Source organism: Eumetopias jubatus, unplaced genomic scaffold (assembly GCF_037043125.1).
Source record: "Eumetopias jubatus isolate StellerSeaLion01/CBP00866 unplaced genomic scaffold, mEumJub1_p1.0 scaffold_15, whole genome shotgun sequence".
In the NCBI taxonomy this organism is placed as follows: domain Eukaryota; kingdom Metazoa; phylum Chordata; class Mammalia; order Carnivora; family Otariidae; genus Eumetopias; species Eumetopias jubatus.
Genome location: NW_028274821.1, coordinates 82,062,481 through 82,075,607, shown reverse-complemented (window position 1 = coordinate 82,075,607; position 13,127 = coordinate 82,062,481). Strand labels below are relative to the sequence as shown.

The window sequence follows — 13,127 nt, the reverse complement described above, 5'->3', positions numbered from 1 at the left end:
CCCTCCCTGTACCACACCAATCTAGCCGGCCAGCTGCTAAAAATCATATTCCCAAATCACAGCTCTGGTAAGCAAAGTGAGGGTTAAACATCCCGGACTCTGCCCCTCAGTAGCTGGGTAAAGCTGAGCAAGTACTTAACCCGTCCACCGACTCAGTTTTTCTCATCTGCAAAATGAAGCAGATCAGAGTAACTGAGAAAATGAGGATTTAATAAAATGAGGCATTTAAAGGGCTTAGCAGAGCCCCTGGCATGCTGGAAGTCATTGTTATAATTACCATTATTTTCAGAATCTTTCCTTTGATTCCCTGTGGCTTGCTAGGGGGAGTGCCAACCTCTTGGCTCACCGTTCAAGGCCCTAACTAACCTTCTAGGCCCATCATCTGCTAACTGGATTCCAGCAGACCTTCCCCCAGGCTCAGCTCCCTGAAGGTGGAGACTGGCTCTCTCCTCCACGGCAGCCCCTGGCACAGGGTTTGCAAAGAGGAGGTGGCTCATTAAAGCTCTGCTGCTCTGAACAAGTACAAGTGATCCTTGTAGCAGCCTCTGGGGGAAGGGATGCCAAGGAACCATCTGGGATGGTTCTGATCCCCATAGGCATCACATTTTATTTCTAGATCAGCCCTAATAAAGGTACAATTAACCCCTCAGGCTTTGGATGAACAGATAATGACAATTCACCCAGCCTATAATAATACTCTATGCTGTGTCACACCTCTTTGCTAGAAGGGCTTCTGAGCCCAGAGACATTTAGTCACTTGTCTGAGATCACACAGCATTTATGATGCAGTCAGGACTCCGGCCCTGGCCACACTCATGAGCCACACCCAGTCCCCAGAACAGAAGTATAAATGGATAGGAAACTATTTTTTCCTAAGAGTCTCCCTAACCAATGTACTGGTTTCCAATCTCTACAAACCCCCCATCCCAAGAGGGACAGCAAGAAGGAGCACCATCTCTGGCTGCCCGGCTCCTCTGGCCCCTCTCCTTCCCCTCCCCTCTGCTCCCTCATCCACCAGGGGCTGAGGGGAAGGGACAGAGCCTCACAGCCCCACAGTTTGCTCCCCATCCTCCCTGCACTCTGCCTTTTCCATCTCATAGCCATGTCAACTCATCACCTATAAGGGCCAAGAAAAAAGAAAGAACATGGCCCAGATGCCGAAAGTGCTCTCCTGCCTGTCAGGGAGACAAGAAGAGGCAAAGAAAAGCTAACAAAGCTTCTAAAAGCAAAATCCCCAAACCACCTCTCGGGCACCCAGCAGCTGTCAAAGTCAACACAGGAACCTGGCAAAGGGGGGAAAGCCCATCCCAAATGCACCCCAGGCAGTTGTGGAGTCAGGAATTCATAGGCCAAGCTCGGCTGCCTTTCCAAGGGTGTCATGGGGCGTCCTCGGCAGGCTCGCCTTTTCCGCTAATGTACAGGTGGGTCTGTCTAGACTGCGGAACCAAGCCGGTCTTTTCTGAGTACCGAGGCTTCTGGGCTGCTTTTTTTTTTTTTTTTTCATTCTCATTATTTGGAGGGCTATTGAGATTCCCCTCACTTCCTTATTTATGCAGTCAGAGGAAATCACAGCACAGAGAGCCGCTTCCAAACTCAAGGCCACGTGCGCCAATTTCAGATGGATAATTAAATATTGAACAAACCCTGAAATGCCTCTGCTGGATCGGGATGGCTAAAAATAACCACCCTGCCACTCCATGCCGTAACCACCCTGCCACTCCATGCCATAACCACCCTGCCACTCCATGCCATAACCACCCTGCCACTCCATGCCATAACCACCCTGCCACTCCATGCCATAACCACCCTGCCACTCCATGCCATAACCACCCTGCCACTCCATGCCATAACCACCCTGCCACTCCATGCCATAACCACCCTGCCACTCCATGCCATAACCACCCTGCCACTCGGCGTGGCATCTCGCCTGCTCATTCTCAAATCCCTCCTCCCAGCAACTGTCAAACACAGCCTTGCGGGGCGGGGGGTGGGGGGTGGGGGGACGGTGTGGGGGTGTGGGGGCTGGGGACTGACTGCCCAAATTCCCACTCAACACAAAACAAAACTTCAGCTCCCGGCCAGCTCCAAATGTTCCTGACCAGGAAATACTCTCCCTTTCCTGACATTTAAACCAAGCGGCCTCAAGAGGAAGGTGCTGGAGAAGTATCACAGCTGTTGCTTTTCCTTTTAAAAACAGTCAAAAGGCTTCGTGTCATTTCTAAGCAAAACGCGTATGGGATGTGAGCGCGTCGGCGCTGGGTTACCCAAGAGCTCAACCCCATCCCCTCCCCCAGGAAGACCCAACGAGGAGCCCAGCTGCCTCGGTTTCCCTCTCTGCGCTACCTTTGGGAAAAGCAACAAACACAACCAACGTGGAAATAGAACGCCAGAGTCAGAATTTCGGACCTGGATCTCTCACTGACTCCTTTACATAACCTTGAGCGAGTGGCCTTGGCTCTGCAGGTCTCGGTTTCCCCAGCTGTCCAGGGGAACAGTTAGCCCGGGTGCTGGAGGTGCAAGAGGCCCCTCCAACCGGGGCCCAGCAGTGGCTGAGCAAAGCAGGCTCCGGCCCCTCATCCCACCAGGTTTCGGTAAGCACAGACTGCAGCGGGGCAGAGACTGGGCAGCAGACCTGGCCCGCTGAGCTCAAGAGGGCATTTCCGTGTCTTCCGCATCCCACCAACCCCGGAAAAGAGGAAGCGCTGGGCTCCTGGGCCCAGTTCTGAGGGTAAGTGGGCTTTGGAGTCTAGTGGCCTCGGTTTGGACCTCGCCTCGTACGGCCAATTACTTTACCAAGCTCGGTTTCCTAACCCGGCGAAGGGAAGTGATAATAAGGACCCCTCCCTCCTTAGGAGGGTTGAGGGTTCAAAATAAGATATGACATGATCAGGCAAAGCTCTTAGCACCGGGCCTGACACACATTCAGCCATTATCTTCCTTGTTATTGAAGGTGAAGCCAGGAACACAAAGCCTAAGACGCTGACATTCCGGCAGATGAACTGGGACCTCTGGCCTCCCTCAAGGACCCAGAGAGCTCTGGGGACTGGGCCTCAAGCTGTCTGCCTGTCTTCAGGGACCTCATACAAGGGGACCCTGAACCCTTAGCACACAGAGACTTGGTGTAGAGACAGGGCTGAGGCTGTTTGACCTGTGACCATCCCAGGGAAAACACATGGTTGGCAGAACACAAATGAGAGCAGGATGCGGGGGTGGGGGTGGGGGGTGAAACTGGACCTAGGGGATCACCTGAGTGGTCGCAGGCAGGCAGACGAGCCAACCGGGAAGACTGACCCCCCCACAGATGTCAACAGAATCATTCCCCTGCCTCCCTCCCAAGTTACGGCCAGGATTTGGGGAGATGATGGCCAAGAACACTTGGTAGAGTCATGGACTGTGCAAATCAGATGGAAGGAGGAGGCCTTATCAAAGCCAAGGCCTGACCTCAGAAAGATCTGCCTGCCCACAGAATAGCGAGGTGGTACATTTATCAGCTCAGGATCTGGAGTCTTGCAGAACTGGGCTCCAGCATTTTCTGAGCTGTGTGATGCTGGACGAGGCTCCCACTCTTTGGGCTGCAGCTTCCTCCCCCATAAAATGAGGATAACACCAGTATCCATTTCCCAAGGTTGTTATGAGCATTAAATGAGATAAGGCAAGTACAAAATTAAGCTCACTGTTGGGCACCGAGAAAGCACTCAACAAACAAAAGCCATTTTAACTTTATTACATGCCAGGAAAGGGAGTGAGCCTCCCAGCTCCTGGGGTATGTAAGGACCAGGAGGTCCTGCGGAAGCTGGGGTTAAGCCCCAAAGGAGGGATTGTGTCTCAGCAGGAACAAATGAAGAGATGAGGCAGGAAAGGATGAATGTACAATTTCAGAGGTTGCATCCAAGTTGGGGGCAGAGAGTTGGGCCTTGCGCCCTTGAGGGTACACTTGGAGATGGGGGTGAGGGGGACAAAAGACACAACCAGCCCCCACCCTCAGGGGCTTGCCAGCCCACAGGGCATCTCAGCAAGTCTCAGTGAAACCAGGGTCCGTATGGCGTGGTCCCAGCCCCTGCCCTTCCCTAAGCCCTTCCCTAGCCATCACTCCCAATTGGGAAGCAGCTGTGGCAAACCAGCACCCTCCTGAACCTTGTCACCGTCTTCCTGGGGGCCAGCAGCCCTGGGTTCCACACCTAGTTCTAGGAAGGTCCTTCTGTGCCTCAGTGTCCTCATCTGGACCCCAGGGGTTGGATCACTCAGCTGCCATGTTCTAAGCACTGGGAGGGGACCATCCCCTCAGGAGGTCAGTCCCAGCCTTCCTGGGTACCACCACCACTCTTGCCTGCATTCCTCTAAGTGTGCTGGGGTGTTCCTGGGAAACCCCTCCAGAGGGCTCCTCAGACAGACTCCAGCACACCCTAAAAGGAAAGGGGCCTGGGAAGAGGCGAGAGGATCACACAGCCACCAAAATATAGGGCCATACAATGGGGCTATGTATGGATGTGGAGGAGGAACCGACCATCTCAGGAGAATACATCCACCAAGTCCCCAGCGTGCAGGTGGGTTAGGGTTAGCACCTGAAAAAACTCGGGTGAAAACAGAAAGAAAAGAATCAGAGGCTCCGATGAGTCGTGCGTATGGGCATTCCAGGTCTCCTGACCTGTCAGGCAGCAGGGCATGATAAGTCCTGCTTGACAGAGGGGGGAAACTGAGGCCCTGGAAGGGGCCCAGAGTCACACAACCAGCTCATTGCTGAGCTGGGAGTAAAAGCTGTCTCCCACTAACTATGGCTCTGTACCCCCAAAAGGGCTCTGTGCCCCTGTGAACTTCAACAAGTCAGCCTCCTCAACCATCTGGGGGCTTGGGGAGGGCTGGGAGCATGTGCCATTAATCTCCAATGTGCCCCCAGTGCCCAGGCTGGAGCCCAGCACATAGTAGGTGCTCAAGACATGTTTGCCAGTTGGGTAAATGGGCCAGACCTTATCTGGAGTGAGGGGAAACCTTGCATTTCCTCCCAGCAGCCCTGAGGGAACCGATAAGTCAGACAGACAGATAAACCTTTTCTTGACCTGGGGTGGGGGGAGGTGGGAAGGCACCTTGGCTGGTGACATTCTACTGGGAACAGGCCCCCCTCATATCCATGGGCCATACCTAGCCTTCAAGTGGACTTAGGGTCACAAAGCCCAATGTGAAACGGCCAGATGACCCTTGACATCTAAAGGTCACTGTCTCCACCCTGCTTCTGGTCATTGTCAGTGGCAGGTCTCACTCTGTCTATTCCTCAGATGGGGAGATCGGGGCCCCGAGAAGGAAGAGCCCTGCTTAGTGCCCCGCTTTGCTCAAAGCCGGGGGGGGGCGGGGCTGTGGACACTGTCCGTCACTTGCAGCCCTGGGCAAGGACCCAGCCCTGCTCTCAAGTCCACAGGGAGCCCCCTGCCACCACTCCATGGGGCAGTGGGGGCAATGGACAGGGGGCTTCCTCAGAGGTGGCAGCCTGGCCACAACCCTCTCCAAGGCCCGGCCGGCTGTGCACCTGCCTCCAGCCAACTCTTCCCTGGCACTTTTCTGTTTCTGAACAAACACAACCCCCCGCAGTTCTCAATCACTGTCCTTCCTCGCTAGTGGCAGAAGCCAGAATGGGTGTGGAGCAAGGGGCGTGGGTGATCAGGGCTGGGGTGCTGGGTACCACCCCCTCTTCTGGGGTCTGATGTCAGCACTACGGGACCCAGCCCCCACGCAGATGGGGAGACTGTGCCACCTGAGGTCAGCAGGGACCCACCCGAGGCCACAGGGCGGTTCCCCCCACGTGAGTTGCCACCTAGGTTGGGGCGCTGGCCTCAGGAAGAGGGGTGGCCCTGAGGGCAGAGGACAGGATCTGGGGGTTTAGTGGAGGGGGAGATCAGTGGCTGCTCTAGGTGGGCAAGGGGCCCCCAGCCTCCACCTTTCACCCTGCCAGGCAGCTCTCACCCCCACCCATGACTCCCCATCACTCAAGGCCCTTTCTCCAGCCCAAACTACGGCTCCCCACTATCCCCCTCCCAAGCCCTTCCCCTCCTCCACCCCAGGACGAACTCTCTCTACAATGCCCAAGACATTTTCCTTCTCCCTATTTTTCCACAGACTGTTCCTCTGCCCAGAGTAAGAACACCAATAGCTCCTGCTCAACTCTGGTCCAAGTGCCAGACAGCACAGGCTTCTAGCCTTCTGTGCACTTGCTCTCATCCGTAAAGGACGCTGCCATCACTACACCTGTCACTACACCCATTTACCAGACTAGGCCAAAGTGAGGTAACTGGCCAAAGGACAGTTTTGTGCAGAGCAGGGGCCTGAACACACATCTGACCCAACCACTCCCTCTGCTGTCCAAATGTCACTTCCTCTGCGAAGCTCTCCCTGATTTCCCCAGATGTAACTTCTGTTCATTGACGGTCTCCTCCCCACTCCCTGCAGGCTTTGAGCTCCTTCAAGGCTGTGACACAAAGCAGGGGCTCCTGCACAGAAGGGGCCTGGAAGCTGGGGCTCAGGTGACCGCTGGAAACACTGTCTCCTGCCCAGTCAGCTGAGCAGGAGGGGGACTTCCGTTTCTCTCTGAGCCTCTGCAGTCAGGAACAGAAGGGCACGGAGGTGCAGAGGAGGTCATGCAGAGCATCTGCAAGGAGAGGGGAGGGGTGGAGGCCTCAGGGTGCCCTGAGCATTACTGGGCATTTGTACAACTCCCATTTCTCAAAGCATGAACCCATTTCCTCACTGAGTCCTACAAGTCCTGCTAGCTAGCCCCCTTTACAGCTCAAGAAACTGAGGCTCAGAAAAGAGAAGTGGCTTGCCTGAAGTCTCAGTGCTCAAACCCAGATCTCTAGTCTCTCAGGCTAAGCATGGAATTGCGGGGGGGGGGGGGGGTTAGGTAGCCAGAGGCTACTTCAAGGAAGACAAGGGGAGGTGGACCCCAGGCCTCGAGAGACGCTTGAGGACTGAACTTGTAGCACACACCTGTACACACTTCCAGTCTCAGCTTGAACCCATCCAGGCATGGGGAACTCACTACTTCAGGAACTCACTACTTCCTGAGGAAGCCTTGTACATTGTTTTTCAGCCCTGACTGTGGGAAAAATCTTCCCCATTCTGGAGAAAAGCAAATGAACGCGTACTGTCTGATTTACCCTCAAGGTGACGATAAAACTGAGGTTCAGCAGCAACACCACAGGGCCCGAGCCACACAACCAGCACCCGGGAGGGTGGGGATTTGACCTCAGGTCTGCCGGATCCCGAGCACGGATCTGCTCAAACCGCTGACCAGCCTTCCCGTTTCCCAAGAGAACCAACTCGGCCCCGGTCCCGCTAGGCACTACCAACCACCCTCCTCCCTCTCACCCACCACCCACCACCCACCACCCACCACCCACCAGCACGTCAGCGGTCCTGAGCCCCTTGACAGGGACCCTGGCCTCCCCAGGACCCCTTCTGGCTTTCCCCTTCCAGGAGCCCCCTCCCTAAACTCCATCCCACCCAACCTCTGAAAGAAGGCCTGGCCCCCACCGGGCCCAAAAGGCAGCCTCCTGGATCCGATGCGCTTCCAACTGAGGATCCTGTTACTGGAAAAAAGAAAATGCTGCTCCCATTGCCCCTCCTCCCTGTCCTGCCTCCGCGCTGGAAAGAGAGAAATTTTTCAAAGGAGGTGGGCCCATCATCCACTTGGAGGGGTCCCAGACAGATCTTGGCTTTGGAGCCAAGGACTCCTGGGGTAGGACCCTCTGAAGTCCAGCCACCTGTCCCTCCACCCAAGAGGTAGGGAAGCCTGTGAAGTCCCTGGGGAGAGAAGGTATGTGGGGGCGCTGAGATGGGCCCCCCACCCTAAGCTGGGAGGCCAGGGCCCTGAAGGCAAAATGAGGAAAAGCCAAGATCCACTCAGGATTACTTCATTGCCAGGCTGCTGAGTAAACTGAGGCACAGGGGAATAGGAGGTGGCATCTGAGAAGCGAAGAAAGAGAACCCCGAATTGCAATCTCCACTTTCCCTGCGCAAGGCACAAGGAGAGACAGAGCTTCGGATTCCCCAGGACGCTGGCGGATGAGAGAGAAGCTGCGGGGATGGGGATCAAGCCAACACAGTAACGGGCAGCCAGAAAGGGCGATGGGGGCGGCAGGGGCGGGGGGGGGGGGGGGACCCGGCTAAACAGACTGGAAGATCCAGGGTCCCTGGCATTTCCTGACATCAGGTGGCCAGGTGGCAGTAGGGGGAGCCCAGGGGTCAGGGGTCGGGGTGGCGCCTACCCCTGGCGGGCCGGGTCCGGCTGCGGGAGCGGCTCCTCTGTCGCTGCAGCCGGGGCCGCCGCAGCAGCCGGTAGTAGTAGGAGGGCCTCCCGGTGCTCTTCCTGGCGCTGCCGCCCGCGGACATGCTGCCGCCCGCCGGGCACCGGGCTGGGCCTGGGCGCGCTCACACGGGCCCCATCGCCCGCTCTGGCGCGCCCGGCGGGCGTCCCTGCCTTCTCCCGCGCGCTGGTGCGGGCGCCGCCGAGGCCACGGCTGCCCCACAAAGTCGCTCAAACTCCTCCTCCCGCCCCCGCCCTCCCCGAGCAGCCGGCCCCGCCGCGGGGGCCTGGGACCGGGAGGCCGGGCTGGCACCGGCCCGGAAAGTCAGTGCAGGAGAAATCCCGGCCTGGAGTCGGAGGGGCGAGACGGCCCGGAGTGCCCCGGGACCCCAGGCAGGTCCCCAGGAGGGTCACCGTCCGCACCCTTCGCGCCCCAGAGCCGTGGCCCGACCTCGGGACGCACGGGACGCTCCAGCCTGCCCGCGGGTGTAGACGGTGCACACCCGCGTGCGCGCGAACGCGAGCACCAGACAGGGTGCACGCCAGGCGGCCAGGCGGCCAGGCGGCCAGGCGGGCACCGCGCTGCGAAACCGGTCACCTTTTTAGGGTCCGAATGAGATTGACCCCGCAGGGCGCGTTTCTGCCCCAAGCTCACTGGACTGAGTATGGATCCGCAAACACACGGCAGGTGAGCTCCCGGCCTAGCCCCCTAACGGGGTTGAAAAGACGTCCCTTTCACGCAGAAAACTTGCCTGTTCTCTACGTTTTTAAAAATTGTTCCGTTTGATACACATATTATTTGTATATAATTACGATTGCAGTGTATATCTCAAGCGCACAAACAGGAGAGAGAGGTAAGGAGCACCTGTGTATCTCGAAGGCTTTGCCAAATCTGAACATTTTGCCCCGCATAATCTAGACCACTCCCCAAATAGAACATCACAGATGCGGTGGGGTCTTCCTCCCCCTGGGTGTTCACAGCAGCTCTGGCAAGCCTGAAGAAGAATCCCAACCCTCGAGGAGATGGAGGCGTGAGGTGTCAACTCTCTCTATTGCCTCCTGCTGAAAGACTTCTCCGAGTCACTCCCCAGCTCAAGAACTCTTCATGGCTCCCCAAATCCAGACAACCTTCCCTGGTATTTGGGGTTCCAACCATCTGGTCCCAACCATTCTCCAGCCTCACCTGCTATTCCCTTCCTTCCTACTCTTCCTTGTGCTTCTCCCAGAAGGTTCTGCCCTGCCAAAGGCCATCCTTCTAGGGCCCAAATTCTATAGCCTTCCCCGACCGTCCTGGCCCTTGGTTGTCTCTCTCTCTGTCTCTCTCTCTGTCTCTCTCTCTCCTCCTACTTGCCCCTGGAGCAGCATTTATCTTGTAAATTATGCAGACAACCACCTGCCTGAGCTTCATTCTCTCAAGTATAGAAGGGTAAACTGAGGCCCTGACAGGGAGGGCTGACAGGCCTCAGTCACACAGAAAATGGCAGAGGCAAGTGGTCTTAGCCTGGGGCTCCCAACACGAAGTTTTAGGGGTGTGCTTGAGGGAGAGTCATCTGTGGGTGCTGGAGATAGTCTGGAAGTTCTCCGGAACAGAAAGGTGGGGCCCTGGAGGGGGTGGGGCAGTCTCGGCAGAAATCCAGGCCGCGTTTTGCACGTCACAAAGAGCGCCCCCTCCCTGGCTCCCTCAGCCAGGGGGGAGGGCCCCCAGGTCTGGAGGAGCCTGGATCACAGCTGGAAGCCAGGCATCTTCCCAGGACCAGGGGGGAGGGGCAGAAGGGGTATGCTCCTCCAAAGCCAATTGAGGTTGTCCAAAGACCCCCACTGGTCCCTCTCTCCAGAGTGCCGGCCAGTCCCTGGTGCAGATGGTAAACCACGGTGCCTGCAAGGACACCTTTAACCTCCTTTGGGTTAAGCATTGCTCTAGCTCATTCTCAATAGCAAACACTGCGCAGGAGCCTCCCTTGCCAGAGCAGAGGCCCCAGAGAAAAGCTGTATGCATCCTCCTCTGGCCTCCCCACTCAGGTGGGGCTCCTGCAGCCACCTACCCACACCTTGGCACTTCCAGAAAGAACAACCTCTGCAGCCAGGCCCACCAGTTTCGGTGGGTGGAAGGCTCCCAGGAAGTCCAGCTCAGGGTGGGGGCATCAGTCCTGTACCCAGAGCCTGGAGTTCATCAGGCCCAGTTTCCTCCCCAAAGCAGAAATGCCCTGATCAACCAGAGTCTGGCCTCCCCTTGAGGGAATGAGAGGTTCCCTGCCAACAGACTATCAGTGGCTGAGACAAGTGGTCTTGACGGGGCATCCCCAACTAGCAGATTTAGTTGTCTGTGTGTAGAGGGAGGGGGGAAGTAGCCAGGAGCTCCGGATCTCATCGGTGAGCACAGTTGGGCTCTAAAGGTCAGGCAGAGTCTCTCTGCTTATGCTTGGGCTTCTTAAGTTCTCTGTGCCTCAGTTTCCCCGCCTACAAGGAGAAGCTATGGGCCCCCAACTTATCTACCTTGTGGAGGGAAGAGGGTCTGCTATTGAAGAGGAAGAAGCTTCTGCATTCCTGGCCTTTGGATGGGGTGGACATTGCCCCAGCTTGCGTGCAAGCTGAACATCTCCACAGGCCTCGGGAGGGTGGGGAGTAGGAACCAGTTGAGTACTGTGTGGGCAGGGGGCAGGGCAGGAACTAGGAGACAAGGGGCCTGGGCTCCCTGCCCCTCCTCCTGCCCCAGGACCCCCAGGGCGGCAGGCAGGCAGACAAAGGCTGATCCCTGCACACCCCAGCAGAGCATCTGGAATCAATCCCGCTGTAGAGCAAGCCACCCACCCCCTTTCACTGCCCCTGCGGCCTCTTCCCTTTAAACAGGAGCAGTCCCCTTTCTGGAGGCCACCTAGACTAGAGGAGGAGCATTTGAAAACACCCTCCCCACCATCATTTCCTGCAATATTCCCCCTCCAAGGGGAAGCCCTCTGTGATTGCCCTGGCCGGCGTGGGCTTACCAGGCCCTGCTGATCTGTGAGCTGGGGCCCCACAGGGCTGGCCGTCTGTTGGTGGTCTGTTCTCCACTGCTCTCTGGACTCTAGAGGGTCTCCTGAATAGGCCCAGCTCCCACCTCTCAACCTGCTGCTTTAGGTCAGGGTCAAGCCTGCCGCCTCCACACCCCTGAGCCTCCAAATCACCCTAGTACATTAAACTCGGATATTTCTGGGTTCCCCCAAGACACTTGAGTCCATGGTTCCAGATGGGGCCTGGGAATCTACATGTTTAGTAAGTGCAGACACGGGGACAGGGGCCAGCTAAATCAGATCTGAACCCCCACCTGCCCTTAAAGCCTCCAAAAGTGAGCTCACAGAGTACTAAAAAGGACCAAGCTTTGTCACAAAGCAGCCACCTCCCCTTGCACCCCTGCCCACTCCAGACCCTTATCTATCTGCTCCCCAAAGTCGCCCCGCTCATTCCCACCCTGCCTTTGCCCTGCTGGTCAGATGGCTGCCACAAAGCTCTTCCTTCTGCATCTGGTGAACTCCTCCTTAGCCCTCAGGACCCAGCTCAAATGTCACCTCATTAAAGCAGTCTGAGCCCAATGAGAGACCCTCCCCACCCCCACCACACCCCACTAGTTGGGTTGTATAATAAGGACACAGGAGAAGACCAAGGAGAGATGGACCCAAAGAATCTGCATCTGGGTGTCAGGAGAGGAATAACACCCTGCTGGGAAGAAGGGGTGGGTGGCCTAGAGCTGGGCTGTAAGTCCAGGTAAACCACTGGCTGGGGTGGGCGTGGGGGGGGTTGTTAGGTCAGGAGGGGCACCAGCTGCAGAGTGAGGGGGCCAGCCGAACGCATTCTCCCATCCTCCTGGGATATTAGGTTTAAGGTCAGTGAGAGAGGAACAAAAATGCATATTGTCAGAATTACGCCTGAAAAGCCTTCAATTGCCCACAAAGGACACTGTTCCCTGCAGTGTTGGGACAGAGGTGAGCACGAGGCAGAAGGGCATGGCCTTTACTGAGGGGCCATTTGGCCCAGGAGGAAAGAGCAAGAAGAACCTGTCACCTAACATCAGATTCCATCCAGGAAGGAGAGGGGCTTACACCAGGAGGGGACCCCAGAAGTCCAAGACTTTCCACAGAGGAGGGCTAGAAGTTTGGCCTGGAGAGGTCTGTCTGAAGATGAAGCTTGGATTTAATACTGCTAAACCATATTCCGCGTTTACTGTGTGCCAGACCCTATCTGGGGCATTCAACGCACAGGATCCCATTAAATCTCACAACAATTGGGCGCCTGGGTGGCTCAGTTGGTTAAGCGACTGCCTTCGGCTCAGGTCATGATCCTGGAGTCCCGGGATCGAGTCCCACATCGGACTCCCTGCTCAGCAGGGAGTCTGCCTCTCCTCTGACCTTCTTCCCTCTCATGCTCTCTCTCTACCATTCTCTCTCTCTCTCAATATAAATAAAAATCTTAAAAAAAAAAAAATCTCACAACAATCTTAAGAGGCGGGTGGTTACCACCTTCAGCTTACAGAAAATATTGGTGGCCCAGAGATGGTAAGTTCCCTAAGGTTACACGGCTGGCACTAGGAGTCAGGATTTGAACCCAGGCAAGCTGGAAAAAACAAAGTTCTCAAGACTGAGGAGGACTTCAATGCAGAGAGGGAGGAGGGGCAACAGCCTGGAACTTTCCATAAAAGCCAGCTTTGACAAGGAACAGGAGGAGGTGAAGAGGGTTAGGAGCCCTGACAGGGGAAACATTGGAGCCCACGCCAGGCCCCACACAATGGGTGTCTGGAGGGCTCAGACCTGTCATGTTTCCTGTCGGGACAGGGGTAGGCAGCAGTGACCAGGGGAAGTCCCTAGCC

The 13,127-nt window shown here is 56.6% G+C and overlaps 1 protein-coding gene across 1 annotated transcript in view; it reads right to left on the bottom strand.

The window, feature by feature from the left end:
* Positions 1–8,376, bottom strand: part of DAB2IP (DAB2 interacting protein) — a 121,390-nt gene extending 113,014 nt beyond the window's left edge. The window contains exon 1 of the mRNA XM_088019263.1: positions 8,253–8,376. Coding sequence (XP_087875389.1) covers positions 8,253–8,376 — 124 coding nt within the window. The remainder of the gene's footprint in view (positions 1–8,252) is intronic.
* Between the last annotated feature and the right edge of the window lie 4,751 nt (positions 8,377–13,127).